The 22610-nt window shown below is 37.8% G+C and overlaps 2 protein-coding genes and 1 long non-coding RNA gene across 11 annotated transcripts in view; 2 read left to right on the top strand and 1 right to left on the bottom strand.

The window, feature by feature from the left end:
• LOC136246844 (zona pellucida sperm-binding protein 3 receptor-like) overlaps positions 1-22610 on the top strand; it is a 69731-nt gene that overhangs the window by 11540 nt on the left and 35581 nt on the right. For 2 of the 8 annotated variants that reach the window (XM_066038440.1, XM_066038438.1), the window contains exons 2-8: positions 9594-9824; positions 18256-18549; positions 18617-19318; positions 20445-20618; positions 21026-21190; positions 21368-21547; positions 22318-22488. In XM_066038440.1, the coding sequence (XP_065894512.1) occupies positions 18537-18549; positions 18617-19318; positions 20445-20618; positions 21026-21190; positions 21368-21547; positions 22318-22488 (1405 nt within the window). In that variant the 5' untranslated portion in view covers positions 9594-9824; positions 18256-18536. Of the gene's footprint in view, positions 1-9593; positions 9825-18097; positions 18550-18616; positions 19319-20444; positions 20619-21025; positions 21191-21367; positions 21548-22317; positions 22489-22610 lie in introns of those variants that run through there. The other 6 variants (XM_066038437.1, XM_066038442.1, XM_066038441.1 and 3 more) reach the window with 6 other exon arrangements.
• Positions 5618-7668, top strand: LOC136246846 (zinc finger MYM-type protein 1-like). Its single transcript, XM_066038446.1, has one exon. It carries the CDS (start codon positions 5677-5679, stop codon positions 7168-7170), a length of 1494 nt encoding a protein of 497 aa, XP_065894518.1. The 5' UTR covers positions 5618-5676; the 3' UTR covers positions 7171-7668.
• LOC136246856 (uncharacterized) lies at positions 10160-13838 on the bottom strand. 2 transcript variants are annotated; one of them, XR_010696874.1, is made up of 5 exons: positions 13614-13838; positions 13132-13473; positions 13013-13085; positions 10365-10464; positions 10160-10317 (listed from the first exon to the last, which is right to left on the bottom strand). It is a non-coding gene; the product is annotated as an uncharacterized lncRNA (long non-coding RNA). The 2 variants fall into 2 exon arrangements; XR_010696875.1 differs by having other exon boundaries at positions 13132-13385.

The raw sequence follows: 22610 nt of genomic DNA, 5'->3' as shown, positions 1-22610 counted from the left end.
AGAAATGGGAGGACGACACTTAAATAATGCACCTATCAAGTAAAGCACCACTACCACAGGCACGGGCTGAGGTGGGGATTTGCATCACTGAAAATTACAATTCCTCACCTACTGGGGAAGTACTGGCAATACAAACCCCCACATATCCCCAACTAATCTCCCAGTAGCAAAACCCAGGGTTAGTGGGGCTATGTACATCACTAGCATCCAGTTGTAAGTTACTTCAAGCAGGTTTTAGTGTTACAAATAGTAAGTCAGATCCATGAAAAGCTACATTGGTGTGCTTCTTAGACAATTACAAATCCGGGGAAACTTAGCAGTCTATTCCCCCACCAACCACGACCTTCTCCCACCCTCAGCCTATACCTGTGGTAGTCAGGCATTACAATGATAGGTGAATAAATTCACAGGTGCTGGCTGATGTATGAGTGTGTGTTTTTTTCTACATTTTCCTAATCCACTAGAGCTTTTGCATACCACACTACACACGCCAACAGTGTGTGTGTGTGTGTGTGTGTGTGTGTGTTTGCTGCTTTATATAAAAATATGGAGACTGCTAGGTATTGTGGTGATATAAGTTGCATCTCTGTACAGGACTGCATTCATAAGTTATGACCATTAATCACACGCCCATAGTCCATTTGCTGTATTGTTACTGTACAAATCAATCTTTCTGTTGTTATTTGCAGCACTATAGCTTCAAAAGTTCTTGGCTTCTAGAGCTAAAACTTTGGTTGACCATGCTCTAAAGAAAATACAATAAAGTAGAATTCAAAAAATGGGCTAACATGTGGGCTTCTTGCAGATCTGGTCACATTATGTCAAAACGAAAACAGAGTTACACACTGCAGAGATCGAACCCAACCCCTAGCAATCTGTAATATAATCTGTCACCTTAATCACAATTCAATCTCAAGGATAATTTTTAATGTTAAAACTAATACACTGTAAGGATATACTACTATTCAATATGATCTACAACTCAATCTATTAGCTAGGAAAATTTTTTTTGAATCAAATAACTTGTCTATTTGACGAATTTAAATTTGACGGTTCCTTTTTCTCGCAGGGCCTGCGCTAATCATGCACTGACTGCATTCAGCAATAATCATGGCATGATATAACCGATTATAGCTTATTACGATTATAGCTACATCCAAGGCCAAGACCACTATTAAGTTACAAATGTAACTACAGTAGCTATCAAGGATGCATCAGTAGGATAGTTACTTGGAGACACCTTGCTGGTGTACAGCAGTAATAACAATAACAGGTATCAGTGCAGGTGCCCACATACGAGCAATCTGAAGGTACAGAGCTAGCTAGCTACTAGCGAATGTCCAACTGAATCTGTGGGACCATGCTCAGTAGCTAGCTAGCATAGGTATCTTCCAATTGTAGCTAGATCTTCGTCAGTATAAACTTTGTGTGTTTTTGATCTCTTTAGCAAGCCAGATATTTGGCAAATTTAAATTTGATGGTTTCCGTGAAAATTCATCAACCACCAAATTTAATTCCCTGTGCTTATATGGTAGCTAAATTTTCCTACAGCTTAGAGAAACTACATATCAAGGTACATATGAAACAAACGTAAAGATGAGGCTAATGCAAAAGCCAACTTGTGTAATGAACACAATTAATGAACCAATATGATTAAATAGTAACAGTATTATGCATAGCAAAAATCTTCACTTGTGACACTAATAAAACAGTCAAAGTAGCCAAGTCAATAATTATTCTTCTATTACTGTGCGTCCTCCACATGCATAATATATGATTAAAAATCTAGCAAGACATCTATATACACAAGGGTCATAAGTGTGGTGTCAGCTTTATACTAAGTTTCAATGTTACAAGTTCTTTTTAAAATGTACATACCAAGAAAATTACAGTTATAGCAATGAACACAGAAAAGTGGAGAAATGAGTGATGTATGAAAGTAAAGTAATACGTAGCTGAAGGGTGACTGCTGTATCAAAAAGTTGAAAAAGAAAAGCTTCAGGGCTATGGCTTGTAAGGAACAAATGATAGTTAACTAAGTACAGTGAAACCTCATTAATAAGACCACCTTGTTATAGTGGCCAGGTCCAGAAAGTCCAGATGTATCTTCCATACTATTCCGTTGATTTAATTTTTGTTAATAGGGCCACCTCATTAATAAGGCCAGTGGCCACATACTGCAGGACCAAACTGGTAAAACTAACACAACATTCCCTTAATAAAGGGGCCAGCTGAACAGACAGTCAACGTATCACTACAAAATTGCCGTTCCTGAGTACCTGCCAAAAGCTATGCCAATAGTGTAGCAATTTGCTTCGTACTTTTAGCAGCCATTATGCCTCAGGTAATGGATAATCCTATCTGTGCCATTATGATGAAACCTGTAGTACAGATATATAGCTGTTACAGCAACTATAGCCAGGTGTTGATTTGTTGAAAATCTTGAAATAAGGCCACTTTGTTTATGGCCAGATTGATGTGGTAATAGGGCCACTTAATGTGGGTACAAAGGTGGTCCTATTGACGAGGTTGCACTGTATAGGTGTGAAAAGGGTGTGGCATTTCAGTGGCGTAGCTACCATTGAGGCAACCGAGGCAGCTGCCTTGGTAAAAATGCTCTCAACAACTGGCTGAGCAGGCCTGAGTTTTGGCACCCCGGATTTTCTACTCAAACGTTACTGTACCCCAGTAGCTGAAAAGTGGTCCAGCACCATGTCACCATAGACTCCAGCCCTGCTTAGTACTACAGCCATAGATTCTATTTTGTGTGGCTTGAATTTGTATACTCTAATAGAGCAGTCATCGTAATAGAGCATTCAATACAGATTATAGCCACTGTTCTCATTACACTGCTTGATCATTTACATTTATGTTAATTGTTTTCACATTACTTTTTAAAAGTTCCAATGAGTCAACTGCACTGATGGCATTACATTGAGCTAATTGATCATGCATATCATGCATTAGCAGTTACACTAAAAAAATAGCCTCAATATGCCATTTCAAAGTATATATTTTCAAAAATTTTCTTGAGAGACTCCCTATCTTGACATGCTTAGCACGTGCAGTTGAGCATCAGATGAAAGAGATAATTATCTCTGACTTAAACATCACATCTAACCTAATCTAATCTAATCTAATCACATCAGATCAATAAAAAGTAGTGTGCATGACTATGAACTCCGTTGCAGTCCATGGATGGCCTGTCCACTCATAATATCTCTGGAGTAAGTTATGTTACATGCAATTAAACTAGTCTAATATTTGAAGCATGGTATACTGTATAGCATTAACTATGCTGGAGAATTACTTATGACATGTAGAAAAATGCTCAGAGTCTTCTGAAACTGTTTCCTCCATCCAACCAGATAGTCAACCTGCAAATGCTGTACCAGTATTTGTGAATCAGTTGAGTCAGAAGCAGACCCTCTTAATTTGGTCGACAGTGTATAAACTTTGCCTTGGTAAATATTTTTTTCTGACTACTCCACTGGCAGCCAATGCTGGACTGTGTCACCATGGATTCCAGCCCTACTTAGTAGTACAGCCATAGATTCCATTACGTGTGGTACAGTAGTGCTGTCTAGTAATGTTCGAGTACAAAGTTTGGGGTGCCAAAACTCAGGCCTGCTCAGTCTGAATTGTTGATCATGCTTTTACTGAGGCAGCTGCTTCGGTTGCCTCAGTGGTAGCTACGCCACTGCTTATGACATGTAGAAAAATTTTCAGAATCTGAGCTTCTGAAACAGTTTTTTTCCATCCAACAAGACAGTAAACATGCAAATACTGTAGCTACCACCCATGTTTGAAACTCGATGTGTTTGTGGATCGGGTAAGTCAAAAGCAGGACCTCTCAATTAGATCAATATAATATAAACTTTGCCTTAGTAAAAATTCTTTCCTGGCTACGCCACAGTGACTGCATTTGTAAATTACTAGTGTGGATAATGGTGTGGGCTTAGAAATAGTTTCAATGGCATCAATGTCAATAAATCTGTAGTAATAACTTGTAGACTGATTATTGTAGCTATGTATGTAAAAGACTTGATTCAAAATTTATTTATGCAAGAGATTCTTCTTCAGAAGTGTGTAGGTTTTAGTACACTGTTTTAAATGAAAATCAGCGTAAAGTGAATATTATAATATACCTCAAGTTCAATGGATTTTCTATGGATCAAGATGGGATCATGCCTATGTTGGACCATTGATAAATCCACAAACAAATTCACACACCTGCCACATAATCAAATTCACAATTTTATCCTTATTGTAGTCTTTGGCTAATTAATTACCACTTGTCACAAAAACCTCTCAACACACACACACACACACACACACACACACACACACTCTTCTGCTTGTCTGGAGATCATCATCTCTGCTCTAACCAGGTGCACACTCACCCAGCCAGGGGATGCTGAATAACCCAATTACAGGTTACGTTAGGAGAGAGACCTAACCTAGCTAGGGGGTGTTGAATGACCTATTCTGCAATTTAGGCCAGACCCCCAGGAGGGTGGATAGGTCATAGACAATTGCAGGGACCCAAGTCAGAGACTTAATCCACCTCATGCAAAGGATGGTATATGCACAATGTAAAGCTCTCTTATTGTCTTGCAAGGCCAATGCAAGGGGAGCCCCCTGATATTGCATACCTGGTCTCCACCACACCGCAGAGTCAAGGGTACTGCCATTATCAACAATGATATATTACCATGTCCACCACAAAGAGGCTGGTGGCAGGGTGGACACACAAATTTTGCATGCACCAGCACTGTCATATTCGTTGTGTATATATATTTATATACAGGGGCGGCGGAATAGGTCCGGCAGACCCGGCAAGTGCCGGACCAAATTTTAGCTACTTTTAAAAATTTATTTTTTTAATAGTGAAACGGAGGGAAACCCACAATCGGTAGCCTTCACTTGAATGATTCCACGTGAACCGTTGTGGTGATGTCCAGGTCTAAGATGAGTTCATCTTCAGCCTCATCTTCAGCTACTTCTAGTCAAGAGCCTCTCAGTCTGTGCAGCCAATTTCGTCCGTCACGACTGTTTAAATTTCCGAAACGCACGTTTGGTAAGAATGGACAGAAGCGATCATTTCGAGCAGAGTGGTGCCAGACCTACAAGTGGCTTCATTATGATGTTGACAAGGATGCCGCGTTTTGTTACTTATGTATGCAAGCTGAGCATGAGAAGAAGTTTTTAGCTAGCCGGAAACGTGAGCCGGCTTTCATTTCCACTGGATACACTTACTGGAAGGAGGCCACAACTGCATTTGAAAAACACCAACTCAGTGCCACTCATCGAGAGGCTGTTGAATCTCTTGTGTTGTTGCCTTCACAGCTACAAGGTGATATTGGTGAGATGTGTGACCGGGGCCATCAAGAAGAAAAGAAGAATAACAGGAAGATGTTTATATAGATATTGGAAAGTTTAAAGTTTCTAGCTCGCCAGGGATTGGCTTTAAGGGGAAGTAAGAATGATTCAGAAAGCAACTTCATACAGCTCTTGCGCCTGCACAACACAGATGGTAAAGTAGATGCATGGTTACAAAAGAAATCTAACAAATATACTTCTCATGATATTCAGGATGACATTCTACGGGAAATGGCTCGAAAGGTCCTCACTGATATTGGAGATAGTATTCGTGATGGTGGATTTTATAGTATAATGGCAGACGAATGTACAGATTGCTCAAACAAGGAACAGTTCACAATCAACTTACGGTGGGTTGATTCAAAGTTGCAGGACCACACAGAATTTATTGGTTTATATGCAATGGATGCCATTGATGCTAATTCTCTAGCATTCAGCATCAAGGATGTTTTGCTTCGAATGACCTTGCCACTATCCAACTGCAGAGGACAGTGTTATGATGGAGCATCCAATATGAGTGGGGCTAAAAATGGAGTCGCAAAACAACTTTCAGATATTGAGAAACGAGCACTTTACACACACTGTTACTGCCATGCACTCAATTTGGCTATTGCTGATACCATCAAGCAGTCAAAAGTTTGTCGTGATGCACTTGATGTAGCTTTTGAAATCACTAAGTTGATTAAATTTTCACCTAAGAGAAATGCAATTTTTGATCGAATTCGATCAGAAGATGAAGATGGCAGTACAGTTGGTATCCGTACATTTTGTCCAACTCGGTGGACTGTGCGAGGTGATTCTATTGAGAGTATCTTATCTAATTATGATAACTTGAACAAACTATGGGAGGAATGCTTGGAGACTTCTCTCCTACCAGATGTCAAAGGAAGGGTAATTGGTGTGCAAACACAAATGTCCAAATTTGATGTCCTGTTTGGTCTCAAGTTATGTGTGCGTATTTTGAAGATCACTGATAACTTGAGTAAAACCCTGCAGAAAGATTCGCTATCAGCAGCAGAAGCACAGAGTGTTGCTAAACTAACTGTGACAACCTTGAAGAAGATGAGGGCTGATGAAGGTTTTGATTTGTTCTTCAAGCTAGTGCTAAGCTTGCAAGGGAGTACTGGAACTAATCCTCCAATTTTGCCCAGAAAAAGAAAAGCACCACGGCGATATGAAGTGGGATCTGGAGAAGGTTATCACAGTTCCACTGTACAAGATCTGTATAGGCAACATTACTATGAAGCTCTAGATGGTGCTATTGCCACCATCGAGAATCATTTTGATCAACCAGGGTATGTGATGTACTGTAATCTAGAAGGTTTGTTAACTAAGGCAGCTAACCAGCAAGATTTCACACAGGAGTTTCAAAAAGTTACTGAATTTTATGGAACTGACCTAAATGCCAGCAATCTGTCTGCTCAACTTACCACTTTAGCATCACAGTTCACAGGCTCAACCGATCCAGTAACTCTTAGCGACTGCCTTAAGTACTTACGAAGCTTACCAGAAGGGAATCGGTCCTTTTTTAGTGAAGTATGCCAGGTAGCTAAGCTACTGCTTGTGATGCCAGCTACTAATGCATTCAGCGAACGTAGCTTTTCAGCAATGAGGAGAATTATAACATATTTACGGAGTACAATGGGCCAAGAACGACTTAATCATTTAATGCTTCTCCATTTGCATAAGGACAAATTGGATGGTCTTGATCTTATAAATATTGCAAATGAATTTGTCAAAGGCAGTGAACACCGTTTGAATTTTTTTGGAAAGTTTGATGCAAAGTAAATAGTGACTGAGTACATGTAAATTGTATATAACATTCAGTTAATGTTGTACAAGTTATCAAATATCATCTCATCATCTTATATATAATAAACTTGGTCACCATCATCATAATAGTTATTCTGTATAATACACATATGCTGGTTTCATCTGATCTTTTAACTGCATATCTTAATCTGTAAATAGCATGACAATTATTAAAATGAGCATGCACAACAGATATTAAAAGTGTTCATCAATTTTTGGACTGAAGGTACAGGGTAGCTCAATTTCGCGCCAGATTCAACCTCAGAGGGCCTCTTTTTAAAAAATTTCGTGGGGGGGGCATGCCCCCCAGACCCCCCTAGAAGCCTGCATGCTTTGCATGCAGGACAGTGCAACCTTGTGTTCACCTCTTGCTGCCACACTGCCTGACCAAAGTGAAATTGCTTCCTCCAGCCCTGATATATAGTGTAAAACCTCAATATTTTATACCCTGAAATGTAAATCCCTTGATAATCATAGCACATATTGATGGTTTCATAGTCTTACCCATTTGTATATATCACATTTCAAACTTTGAAAGAACATTCTTCTTTTTTTTTTTACTATCCAAATACAATAAATACTTTAGGATTAAGGAAGAAAATCCATCCCTCCTGGAGGAGACTGAGTGTGGCCCCGACTAGACATTGGGTGACCTGCAGTTCGATTCCTGGGGTTGGAAGGATTTTTTTCCTTACTTTGGCCACTTTTCTGTTACACCTTTTCAGCTATAAGTCACTAAGTCTAAGTCCTTGAAATTAGGTTAGGTAATCCTAAGGCTGCAGCACATGTTGCTGTAGACCTTCAGTGCTGGTCACTGTAAAGCATTAATACAATACAATACAATCCTGGAACAAATGGGGCTCGAACTTTGGAAGCATGTACATCACAACTAACGACTGTTATACAGACTATGTAATGTACATAGATGAATTACAGTGGAGACTTTTGTAGTTTTATTCACTTATTTTGCACATAGTTTATGAACAGTGAAACCGAACAGTGAAACCTTTTTAGTCTGATTAGCTTGCTGTCTGTATCCCCATAACTGACCGTAACTGAGAAATGCATGCTAAATATGGTAAAGTAAATAGATTTTGTGTTGTGGGTAGAGGGGAAGTCACTTTAGAACATTCATGCTCATTTTCTTGTTTTCTTTTATGTACTTTCACCTAGCAACCAATTGGTAGTTATCATAAGTTGAATAAACAAGTCACCTAACAGGTACTGTGTCCAACCCAAACTTAATTTTTGTCAATAGACTACAAACTAGGTGAATGCATGTATACCATCGTAGGGAAAGCCTTGTTTAAGTAGGTATTGCTTGCTTGTACAGATTGACTAGTCATTAATCATGTAAAGAACAACATTATTAATATCACATGTGTGTTAGATTAATAATCTATGATACGTAGAAGGAATTGAAGTAATAAAAAGATCAGCTTTTATATTGACAAACTTGTTATACCAACACACAGCAGCATCATATAACTGTACAAATGTTACACAAAGCTACCAGTTATCATTTTTGATAGGCCAAAATAAAAAGTATAAGTGAAACTTGTAGTACTTCATGGTTACTGTAGGTGGCTAAACATAGTAACATGGCTTGGTTAGCACTTAGGTGGCTTTTTTGGTATAATGTTTTGCCTACACTACCTTCATCCCTTCTCCTTTGACAAACAAGCAAAATCATAACAACACTGCTGTTCTCATATGGTGGGGCTCGCTAAGGCTAATTGCTATGCAACAATTTCTTCACTTCTAATACTGTACATATTTGTATATGCACAGCTATGATCTACTTAATGTAGAATAAGAAGTAGACAAAATGCAGGATTAGTCATCACAATATGTACGTACATATTGTGATGATGTGTAGAAAACTGTTGTAAGTCTAATACTATCCCAGTGGATAGATTAATTTCTTGTATAGAAAACTAGACAGGTTATGTTAATGTTTGAAATGTTTGCAATAGTCATACCTACCTAATGACTCATGAACATCATCACAGTATGTTAATCTTGGAAATTGTGCTTTGTTGACAGTTTCACATCAGATTTAGCTCCATAAAAAATATCCCTTATTTTGAAGAATAAAAAGTACCATGTGTATCTGTTACATACAGTGTATATAGTGACTATAGTTCTAAAAAGAAAGTTGCTAACATATCCTACACATGTGTACAGAATTGCAACTGATTATTACTTTAATATTTTTATGCTTTTCTTGAGGTACTATTTTTGTGTGATTAAGTTTGTATCTGTAGAGTTGGTTCTCATACAGTGAAAAATTCTTTATAACACTGTACCGAAATATAAGTAATTAGACCACAGTTTGCTGAATCAATAAGAAGAATTATAGTTTGTGTAAGTATGTGTGATAACTTCCTTAATACTAGACTGCTGAGAAATGGATTTTTCTCCTATGATGTTTGAGAGTTCTAATATTTGAAAAACCTCCAAATGGTCAACAGTCATACCTACGTAAATGATTCATGAGTGTTGGAGTACCACCAGACAATTGTGTTTTGACTGAACACTGACAAAGGAGCTTGTCACATCATACCCAGGCTTGGCTACTTGCTATTCTCGGTTTATGAAAGTATCCAACATCCTTATTCTATATGCAAGTAAGTACTTTTTGTTGTGTAAGTTATGATGCTATGAATACAGTTTTGTAGCTAATTATCATCCACTGTTCCCATGGCAAAGTACCATGAAAAGTATACCCTGGTGCTATTTGTTTTTAGATTAGAGTCAGTCATTCCAATCACATACTTACACTGATGGTAATAAGTTTTATACACAGTAGCACACACATACACTATTTCCCATACGGAACAGGCAGATCTGTTGCAGGCCTGCTACAGTAGACTCTGTTTCAACCTAATGACAGGTCTGTATTTGAAACTGTTGCTTAGCTGCCACATGTCTGCTGCAGCGCAGTAATTTGGTCTGTCACAAGTCGCTGAGGCTAATTTATTTACCACAAATGTTATACAGAGTTACCACAGACTTTATTTAACCACAATGCACAAATTATGGCTTCTACAATGATATTATTTATCAGCTTGCTTTCAGTGTTAGTCCTATAGAAGGAGCTCCTATGCTTCTTTGAAGTATCTGCAGAGGACAGCACATAAATACAGAAAAGAACAATGTGTAATTACCAAGTAGACAATCATCCATGATGATAGTGCCAACATATCATTCAGTGGATTTACTTCAGTAGTTTAGAGTGCACCAATCAACAATTTCATTTGGTCTCACCTACGTGATATGTACAATATCATGATAATGTATTCTTGTTGACTACATGAGTATACACTGCACAAAATCCATCCATAGACTCTGGTTGTTAAGTGCATGCACTTATAAATGATTGCAAGGAGAAAGACAGTGAGTTTCTGCTAGGAGAAGTATGAGTTAGTTTTGTCAAAGAAACACGAGTTGTTCCAGTCGGGTGCAATTATCCTTGCTCTATACATACATGTGCCATGATGACTCAGTAATGGAGTAGTTGCTACGTCCTGACGTAGGTTGAACAGTAGTCTGACTTTTACCACTTTATAGCAAAAGGATTTCTTTAGTGCCCTGTTAAATAACTTCGTACAAGTACAACCGTTCACAAATTAAGCCATAATTAACTTTTTTACTAATTCGTATAATAATCTTCTAGAATACGTACGAAAAGTATTGCCTTATCGGTATTCAATTTCTACTCAGTTAAAGAAATTCTAAGGATTGAATAAGCATACAGAACTTAACAGCTTGAGGGCAACTTGATGCCCACACATGGGAATCTCGACCACAAAGTTCTATAGTCTTGTGCCCAGCGCCCCATGCTAATAGGGCAAACACTATCTGGTGACATTTCTAGAGATTCTTGGACCGTTCAATCTAGCCAAAACATTGGTGTGCCAATCACAATCGATGAGATGCATAATTGCATGAATTGGAAGTTGATCGAAAAGTAGGCGATTTAAAGCCGTTTTGTTATAAGTTCTCCCCGAGGTTGTTCAAGAGGTGGTTGTCAAGTCGTTCTCTGACCTCACTATTTTAAACCGAAGAATCATGACTCAATGTTTAACAAAAACTAGATATCTTCTCTACTCTTACAAGATACAATGTGTGGAGAGATTACTTCAAGTAAATCCATTAGAAATTATAAGCAAACACAAAAGCAAAATAAACTCTACTACAATTACAGTACCACTACTACTGTTGCTACCAAGATTAAAGGAGATTGTCATCATCAGACACCCCTGCAGACCCATATCTGAGGATCATTCTAGCATTGTTAGCCCATAAGGCAACAGACAGTTGCTGGAGGAAATTTTTTCTTGCCAACTTGGGAGGAACATTACTACGAGTCGGCAATGATGCTAATTTGAGTTTTACTTTATTTCTAGCCATTTTCAAATTATTCTCTACTGTTTGTAAACAATTATGCAACTCCTCATCCTATTTTTTAGCTAGATTGAACTTCTGGGTCCAAGTAACTCTAGCAATGTCACCAGACAGTGTATGCGCTATTTGCACTGGCCAGACTGGGAACAAAACTATGGCAGTACATGTACCTGTAGGTTTTTGTGTGGGTACTCTCTATCCATATACAGTACCAGAAACCCTTTAGCCTGTAATTCATTGTCACAGGGTTGCCTCTAGCAGGTTAACCCATATTACAGGTATATAACTACATGTACGTATAATATTAGACTACTCATTAATGCTAGTTACTTTTATACGAGGGGTCACCAACTGCTTCGAAATCTCGTACACCTTCAGTGAAATCCTGCCTGAAATACGAAATCTTATGTTGTTATCGTGATTCTGATTCTATACTCGTTCTGGTACCGTAGCTCACACTCAACTGCTCCTGCACAAAAATAAGAATGAAATCCGATGTTCTGCTCCGCTTCGGATTTGTATAATCAAGTTGTGGAAGCCGCACAAAACCAGGAGCTGTGGGAAAGAAGCCGTACAAAACCAGGAGAGAATCGAATTAAGAATGATATCCGATGTTCCGCTCCGTTTCGGATTTGTATTAAGCGAGTTGTGGAAGCCAAACAAAACCAGGAGTTGTGGGAAAGAAGCCACACAAACCAGGAGAGAATCCATGCAAATTGCTCAAAAGTAAGAATAAAATGCGGTGTTCCGCTCCGTTTCGGATTTGTATTAAGCGAGTTGTGGAAGCCAAACAAAACCAGGAGCTGTGGGAAAGGAACCACACAAAACCATGCAAACTGCTCCTGCACAAACGTAAGAATGAAATCCGATGTTCCGCTCCGCTTCGGATTTACTTAGCAAACTACAAACTTAGCAACACACCAACTACAAAAGCAACTTAAGCATACAGATGCTCCTGGTTTTGTGGGGTTTCACACCAGATAGAGCTTTGACAGTTGCTCCTGGTTTTGAGGGGTTTCGCACGGGATTTCCCCTGAATGATTGGCCTTGTTTCCTGGTTTATAGGGCTTCAGCTGCGAGTTGCTCCTGGGTTTCATTTAATAGTTATGTCTTGGCTTTACTCCTGGCTTTATATGGCTTCGAAATTCCTCTCAATTTCGTGAGGCTTTGCTCCTACATGCCTGCTGAACTTCTGTTTCTTTCTCCCACTATTTTTTGGTGATTTCAGAACTGATCACTCTACACCAACCTGTAATTTAAAATCAGATTTTGCAGCTCTCGTTCGATTTTGTGAAATCTTTTGAAACCCGTGAAATCTTGAGAAATTTGTTCAGGATTTTGAAATTCGTACCCCTTTTTCGTGAGTTGGGGACCCCTCGCTTTTATATATCACTAATACAATTTTTACCATCTTTTCAATTCTAACTGTATTTATACTGACGCTGGCTTCCTTTAATAGTGTCATACAGATTTGCAAAGCCCTAGAATAATAAATAATAGTGTGAAAGCAGCTCAATGTATGATTACCTCCTAAAGTGCCTTGACATCATTTGAACAATCTTTTGGTTGACAATCCAATAATTTTTTTGGCAACTTCTCAAGTAGCTTTTTTTTATCATTTCCAATAACCAATGAGGTAACTCGTATTCACCATTTTTCTTGGGGTATACTTTGAAAGAGACCCCACAGCTTCAAATTGTTTCAATAAGCTTTGAGATCATTGGCCTTTCCAGTTCCTCCTCAGTGTCATTAGTGTTCCATAATGTGTTTCAAGTTACGACCTTTAGAGACGTGAAAATATAGCCTTTGATGTTAATAGTGTATCAGTAGACAGCAAAGAGCTCAAGTAATCATAACTGGCCACTGAAACTTAATGAGAATTCAGTAGCTAACAAGGTCATACATCTATGGTGTGCGTTATATGGAAGAGAAGCTTGTTCCATAGGATATAAGGTGTCAGGCTACTAACATGCATAGTTACTAGTATAAGCACTACAGTAACAACTTACTAGTGTCCTCATAGTGAAAACAACTTTTGTCAGTGATCTATCTTCCATGAAAAGCCTGTTAGCTAGAAAGCCTGCTCTTCCTTCATAAATCTTCTTTTTAGGCATAAATCAATATTCATCTAGAGATCAGTTCGGTATCACTTTGTCTTCTACTGTTGCAAAACAGAAATAAGCTTCTTTGTTTAAAATCTTTCTTTGTTGTTGAAGCCATGTATGTACAGTGGTTTTAAATTCATGACCTGTGGTAAACCTTTGACCTGTATCCTACAAAGTTTACACATAGTTTCAACAGATAGTGTAAGTTGGAGACAGCTCTGTGAGAACTATGTCTGTTGTAGGTGCTTGACATATTATGGTCTGTAGCAAGTCTGTAACAGGTCTGCTGGGTTAGGGGTGGGCAATATTTCAATAATGTCAAAACATTCAATGTTTTACTGATATTAATGTGCATTAATGATATCGAGATACGCTGTACAAGTACAATGTGTTATAGTTGCTGTTACCTTTGTAAGTATGATGCAACATCTTGTACAAAAAACATTATTGGTTTTTTTTTGTTTTGTTATTATTAAAATGCACACATAAACAGTTCAATCAGACAAAGGGAGCTTTCCATCACACACCACCAGAGAGAAGTCTGTCAGATCTCTCTGGAGCCAACCAGCAGTAGAATGACTGCCACGAAGACACATAATGACTGATCGCAATAGGGAAAAAGATAATCTGCAGTGAAGAAAGGAGATGACAACATTATATTTCTGGCTCTGCTTTGTAGCGAGAAGTGAAGCTAGTCGTTTGTATGTAATTTCTGTTGATTTGCTCATTCCACCTAAAGCAGAAAACACAAGAGGTGTGAATGATACCGTCTCTATTTCACGAACACGTTGTTCATAAGTCCTTTGTTTTTCTTGGTCATGTGATTGGAAACAGCTGGCAGAAGAAGTGCAACGATTTGTGGCTGCCAACAGATTGAAAACACAAACATCAAAGAAAGCTTGTTGATGGTGAACAACCCAGAAACCTTGAGCTTTTTACGTCCAAGCGAGCACCACATTCAGTGAAAGAATCGTTCATCGGTAACAGGCTGCAAAGTAGGTTCAGTGGCTACATTAGGACACACTTCTGACATTAATTGGGCTGTAAGGTCTCTGATCTCATTGTGACATATAGTTGGATAACCGCCATGGGAGCAAGTAAGTGCATGTTCAACTGTGAAAGAAGTACCACAAACACACTCAATAGGTAGATGAGGTAAAGGCCACCCATGTCGAAGACAAACTGCATCTCGAAAATCACTCTTGTACAATGAAAAACCATGCTCATCAATTGGTGGTACAGTCAACTACCCTTCAAACTAGCAAACTCTCTTGTTTGCTGCAACTCTAAAGGAAGCAAGGGGTAAACAGCAGCAGCCAGCTCCTCAGAGCTATGACGATTTGTAAGATGGACTTCCTGCTTCAGTACATGTTGTTCATTGAATGCATTGACAGTAAACTCAGCTCTGCTCCACAAGTAGAGATAGGGTGTGGTGTGAACATACACACTAAATGATACCTGGTGGTGTAGACACCTCCAACTCTCGGGCACAATGCCAAAACTAATGATTTAGACAATTAATGGTTACATTTTTGGTAGTTAACTATCTTTTTAAAGTAATTTACAAAAAAATTGGCTATTATCCAGATATATAAACCTATCATCCTTATCTTGATAAGTCTTATGATATCTCAATAATCAGATATATCCGATGATCATACAGCCTATCATAATACATTCCCATGACTTTAAGTAACAAAGCACCATCCAAACGGTTCCCTGGTACTTTCATAAAGTTAACAGTAACCTTTAATCAGCCATTAACCACATATTTATGGTTGTTTTATATCTGTCTAATAGAATAGTTTCATACTCAGTGACAAACACACACACAATTTACACTACATAAGTAACTAAAGAGTTTTACTAAGAAACATTATATCACTATAGGCTTACAAGTTTACATCTATATTACAGCCATGTTTTGTATTGTACTTCCTTTATTGTCTATTACCTGTACATGGGTACCGTTTTGTTGGTGGCTTCAGTTTAGTAGATTTTCTGGTGTTTGCAACTATATAATTATATTTTATTACATGTGATGTAGTAACCTACTGAAAGTTGTCTTGACATGGTTTCTTTGTGGTTTATGACAGTGTTTGTGCAGTTGTGTGTTTACTTACCGCTATATCTGTATATAGATGGTTCTCTTGGTAATACACTGCATATTTAGTAATGACGTACCCACTATTATTGCTATTTGAAATATTCGATATCAGCAATCATCACGTTAGATGTATTGGCACCTGAAATCACTCGTGCTCAGTGATAAATATATATTGTCATTGCATGACAAAGAATTTGTTACATTGACATTACAGTACATGCACCCTCGTATATGTTTTTTGTTAGAGCCATGACAACTTGTTGTACATTCATAAGAGAAACATGTAAGAAAGGAAATATTTTACATACTGGAGTGTTAAATTTACATGTCCTTTCTTAAATTGGTGATGTACAGTGATTTCTCACTTTTCTAATAAGATCATCTTGTTATAGTGCCAAGGTTATTAACAAGGCTAAGGTGTATCTTATGATGTAGCCATCTCTGTTGAGTCCATTTCTATTAGTATTTGAGATAACTATACTTTGAGCTTGAATTTTGCTGGCCTTAACAGACATTTTATACTTGCTGTGATGTTTTTACTTTTATTATTAAGGACAGCACAAGTGCTGAAGGTCTGTAGGACACCTGGTCCTACAGCCTGTAGGACCAGGTGTCCTACATATGTTGGAAATAAATGTTCTCAAGAAATGCTTCCTGGTCACGGCATACATTTAAACTACATACGCTGCTGGCTATTTCTCTTTTTTCGTTGAAGGACATCAACAACATGTATTCATGTAACAGAGCACGTCAATTCCAACAAATATGGTAAAATTTTGCTTGCCGAGACAACTTTCTCCTATCATACAGTACGATAGTACTGTATTAGGGACATCGAAGGTGTGGGGGCGATCCGTGATATAATATAACCCAAAAACCTGCCACGATTTTTCCTCACAATGACATGACAGTATTGGTTGGGTAAAACCAAGCCCAAAAGTGTCTTCAGATCGACCCGAAACGTTTCTGTCAAGTTGCTACAGAATTTTTAAAATATTTAGTCAATGGAATTTTCTACTGCGCCTGCCTGCCTGCCTGCCTGCCTGCCTGCCTGCCTGCCTGCCTGCCTGCCTGCCTGCCTGCCTGCCTGCCTGCCTGCCTGCCTGCCTGCCTGCCTGACACCTTCAGTCAAGCGTAGCAGAAATCTGGCTACAGCTACAGCCCTAATTCTTTTGCAGAAACGTTTCTAGATTACTTAAGAAAAAACCTTTGGTATAATGATAAACATACATTGCTTGCGCTATTGTCTTACCTTTTATCCTTCTTTACCATGGCCATCAGTCAAGGTTCTACCGCTGAGTGTTAATAGACTACAGTATGGCTTCCATACCAGTGTATATTGCATCAAACTATTCGAATACACGTGGTCGCCGGTTGTACCAAAAACACATGCATACGTCAGACTCGCTGTTGATATCAATCAGAGAGAGCAACTCACGGCGAACTATATAGCAATGTGTAAGTCAATAAATATAGTTTATTTATTAACAATGTTAAACCGAGTCGGGTCATCCAGGTCCTGCTTTACAGATTATTCGGCCCCCACGTGCTAAATTAAATATGGACGTGAAACCACATGTCATAGCGTAGCTCTGCTTCTTTCGTGAGCCATGCCCACTTATGTAAATTACAGTCTGTAGACATATGGTAGCCACATCCATTCATCAGTGTGTAGGTATGCACGAATCCACGCCCACTTACGTAAATTACTGTCTGTAGACATATGGTAGCCACGCCCATATAGATATGCACAAATCCACGTCCATTATTGTCTGCAGGCTTATGTAGAGCCACGCCCTCTGATCAGTTTTTATTGTATGAGTCATAATCTAGTATAATAGTGCTGTGAGTAACTCAGCAGCTATTTAGTGGTCATGAGCTTGCAAAAAAACTTCAGAAACAAGTATAAGAAAAAAATTGAAATTTTAAATTAGATTAGGGACAGTGTATAATGCTGCAATAAAAAGTACTGAAACAAGCTGGATCGGATAGTACGTAATGTCCGAATACTGTAAAACAATAAGAAGTGAATATCCCTACTGTGCATTGTATAGCACAGTAGGGATATTCACTTCTTATTGTTTTACAGTATTTAGACATTACGTACTACTCCAATCCAGCTTGTTTCAGTACTTTTTATTGCAGCATTATACACTGTCCCTAATCTAATTTAAAATTCCAAATTTTTTCTTATACTTGTAATTTAACACATCAGATCTATTACACTCTTATGGTGGCAGATTCAATCTACCAAGACAATTATATACTTTAATTTTAACAACATCGACAAAACATAGTGATTCACTAAATCAGATTTGTTTTAACTGTGTAATACGAAGTATTTATTTGAACTAATATGGTGTGCACAAACCCAATTAATGGTTAGAGAGAAATTAATCATTAACACATGGCTTCAATCAGTGTATGTATTGTTTACAGGGAACTTTCCTCTCCAAAATAAGTACATGAAGGGATACAGTGTTGGTGACTGAATGTGAAGTCACATAAAGATGAACAATTGATGAGTTACATCCATATATGGTAACAATAAATGTAACATGTGGCTTCACATGGCTATAAAATTACCAGTTTAGTCCATTCAGCTTCAGTCTGGTGGTGCCTGCAGTTAACTATTGACTGAGGCTATACCTGGTGATTTCTACCAAATTGACAGTGCTGCCTAACTAATCTTGATCCAAATATCAACAAGTGAGGACTGGATGTTCCTTTACTGTATGTTGTACATAATTTGTCACATAGTACTGTACAGTTTGTGATTGATTCTTTTTCACATATTCAGCTGAGAGATACCAAATGAAGGGTGCATTAATCATCATCTTTCTGACTATTCTTGCAGTCACACTAGCCCAGCAGCCATTCTGGGTTACCACACTTAAAGCAAAGTGTCAATCAAGTGGTGAAAAGTCCAGTTGTCTTGGAGCCATCATTTCTGATGACTGTTTGATTACTGCTGCCAGCTGTTTTTCTCACTGTGCACAGAATGATTCCTTGTCAATTAAAGCTACAGCCCTGCAATACTCTACATCTGGTAAATCAATGAGGATCAAAGTGGTAAAAGATGGTATTACAATTCATCCCGATTATGCTACTTCTCAAGCTGCTGATCTTGCCCTGGTAAAGTTTGAGACCCCCAAGTTTGTACTGGCTAAAGCGACCATTAGTGATAACTGCAAACAAATAAACAAAGCTGATGACCTTTCTGTTATTAACGTTATCAACGAAAAGACTATCACCACTTCACCTATCCAGAAAGATGTAAATAAGAAATGCAAAGACATATATAAGCCCAATTGGCAGGGATCAACCCAGACCTGCTTTAATACTTCTGCATGTGCCGAGAAACCAGGCAGCTTCATTGAAGATGACAACACACTATACGCCATGACAACATTCGGATGTATGCAAGGGTCCAATACAATAGCAGCACTGTTAATCTGTAAATATTATGAATGGATCAACGATCACTTTACTACTCCAACAGGTAAAATAAACACAGGAGGTAAAATCATGTCCTTTCTGGTGTACAGCATGTGTTCTAACATATGGCTGCATTGTGGTTTAATGACATCTTTTAAGGAGAGCCACCTCTACATATGTTGTAATTGGCTTGTAATTGCAAACAATTTGGCCTATGAAACTTTTATTTTACTTACATTTCCTTTTTTGTGGCTGATTAAGTAAACACCTAGATATCACCACCCAAGCAACTGGTGGTTTTGTTTTAATTAAGATTAGAAAATTTGTGACACAATTATGTTAACAGTTGGTGGTGGCTGATTATTCAATTAATGTTCTGAGATCAATTGAATCACTACAAAGTGCACAGTTTCTTTGTGCACTTTGTATTACCTAGATTAAAACACATACATAACATGGAGTGTGTGTGTGTGTGTCTAAAGGTCATTATTGTGTTAAAAAATAACATTGTACACTTAATTTTGTGGTGTGGTGTTTTTGTAAGTGATAGTTCTCAGATGACTTATCCTCATTGTATGAATAGTTGTGTGTGATGATTGTGATTATGTATTAATGTGACAAACTGCTCATCTACTTATTTGTTAATGTTTAACAGGACCAACCAGTCATATTCCCAAGTATCATAATTATGTACATACATATGTTATTTAATATGGTAGTGATTAGCCCCCGCATTTGCTTTTTTTAATAAGTGATCATAAGGGAAATGTTGTGTAAAAACTACACACTATCTAATTTCCTATTGCAAGTTTTGAAATACGTTTTATGTGGCAAAAACTGTACATAGGTCTATTCCCACTGTAGCAACCTGCAAATAGAAACAACCTGATTAACTTGTTATTTGAATGAATATAGTCTGCAAAAGTGATATTATTGCTTCCGCAATCCTTTAAGTGATAAGTTCACTTAGTAGCTTGTTATTTTCATTTGTGATATGATCAAAGCACCAGTTTGTAACTAAAATATCACACCCAGACAACTCATGTTACAGCGTTCAGTCATTCATTACATTCAACAATAAATAATCATTATAGCAATGTGAATGGAGTGTATACAAAGATACCCACAAACTTAGTGTAGGATATAATAACTCACAGATGTTTTTATTATGAAATGTGTATCCAATGCAGCACCAATGTGTGACGACCCTCCTGCTATATCCAAAGCATTAATTGATATTCCTGATTCTCTTGAAGAAGGAGCTGTAGCAACATATACCTGTGCAACACGTTATGGTTTAGTTGGTGACAAGCAGCTTACTTGCAAGAATGGAAAATGGACAGGTGTTGTACCCAGTTGCCAAGGTATGTGTGCAGTATATAATATTCATTCAATGACCATGTGTGTGGTCCACTCACTGTGGCATGTTATACCCTCAACCATGCACACTGTGAGAAAGAACTTCCTACACTATTACACAACTAAGCACATAATAAAGTACCATTTTGTCCTATGTAGAGATTCATTGCCACATGAATAAAACTGAAGCACTCACCAAATCTTGCATCTAATACTGTACATCTGTATATAGCCAGTTTTTGATCTATATGTACATAAGGGTGAGGTGATTACAACATCATGTAATTCTCAGTGAGTTCAGATAGTCTTTAAGAAGCCATAGCTCCATTTAATTGCTAATCTCACCATCTATCTACGGTATATTAGCTATATACAATTTAGTAGTCAATGTGTGTGCATTTTGTCATTACAGATTGTCCACCATTTAACCTTTGCAATGGCAACTTTCGTATAGTAGAAACTAGTGTATTTCTGTATACCACAAATCTAAAGTGCAACAAAGGATATCAATTGAATGGAGGAGAAGTCAACTATTGTGATCATGGAAAATGGAGGTTTCCACTTCAAACGTGTACTAGTGAGTTACCAAACATGATATTACAAACAAATTATTTGTATTTTACATTATGCCATTGCTTTATAATACAGACATGCATACATATATTCTACCATTCTAAGAACACATTATAAACTGTGTATAGACTTGATTAGTTTATCTGGTAAAGTGAGTTAACTGGTTTACTTCCTCATGTAGTTAAGCAATGTCCGATCCCTGAAAACATTCCTATTGGGTCTGTACAGCATAATAACCCACCAATACATGGCTCCCTAGCAGTTTACAGTTGCCCTACTCGTTATGCAGTGTCAGGTTTCCAGAAACGACTATGTAGTGATGGCAAATGGGAAGGATTTCCACCAAAGTGTGTATCAAACAGTAAGTTATAACATGTATGACTACAAGCAGTATAACAAATACATATCATATGCCACAGTACAGAGACTTTCATGACATCTATAGTACAGTTTAACGACATGATTGATTGATTGATTGATTGTTTATTACCTCTAAACAGTCAGACAAGGCCATTTTTTTTTCCTGCCAGAGAGGCACACATACATACAACAACATAAAGTACAACAAACATATATCAGTAGAGGTAATACATATATGTAGCTTAAGTCTCCTGTGCATTGATCGTTCAGTTCAAAGATCACATTCTTTCTTTTAATGAGTGATCATGAGGGAAATGTTATGTAAAAACCCTCCAAGTACGCATTATCTAATTTCCTATCACAAGTTTTGAATTACATTTTATGTTGGCAGAAATTGTACATAGGTCTATGCACACTGTAGCAACCTGCAAACAGAAACAATCTGAGCTGTGCATTAACTTGTTATTCTAATGAACTGTACATAGTATAGTCAACAAAAGTGATCTATATTATTATTGTTTCCACAATTCTTAGTAGCTTGTTATTTTTATTTGTGATATGATCATTTGTAGCTAAAATATTGCACCCAACAGGCTGAGTTAGCTTGTGTTACAGTATTTAGTAATTAATTGCATTCCGAATTCAGCAATAAATAATTGTTTTAGCAATGTGAATGGAGTGTATACAAAGATACCCACAATTTTAGTGTAGGAACATACAGTGTAAAATAACTCACAGGTGTTTTTGTTATGTACTATGTATCCAATACAGCACAGTGTAACAACCCTCCTAATGTATCCAACGCAAATATTGATAATCCTGATCCTCTTGAAGAAGGAGCTAATGCAACATATACCTGTACAACACGTTACGTTTTAGTTGGTGACAAGCAGCTTACCTGCAAGAATGGAAAATGGACAGGTGTTGTACCCAGTTGCCAAGGTATGTGTGCAGTATATAATATTCATTCAATGACCATGTGTGTGGTCCACTCACTGTGGCATGTTATACCCTCAACCACACTGTTAGAAAGAACTCCCTACACTATTACACAACTAAGCACA

This window comes from Dysidea avara, chromosome 2, assembly GCF_963678975.1.
Source record: "Dysidea avara chromosome 2, odDysAvar1.4, whole genome shotgun sequence".
In the NCBI taxonomy this organism is placed as follows: domain Eukaryota; kingdom Metazoa; phylum Porifera; class Demospongiae; order Dictyoceratida; family Dysideidae; genus Dysidea; species Dysidea avara.
The sequence above is the reverse complement of the archived record's forward strand: the minus strand, read 5'-3'. Positions and strand labels throughout refer to the sequence as shown.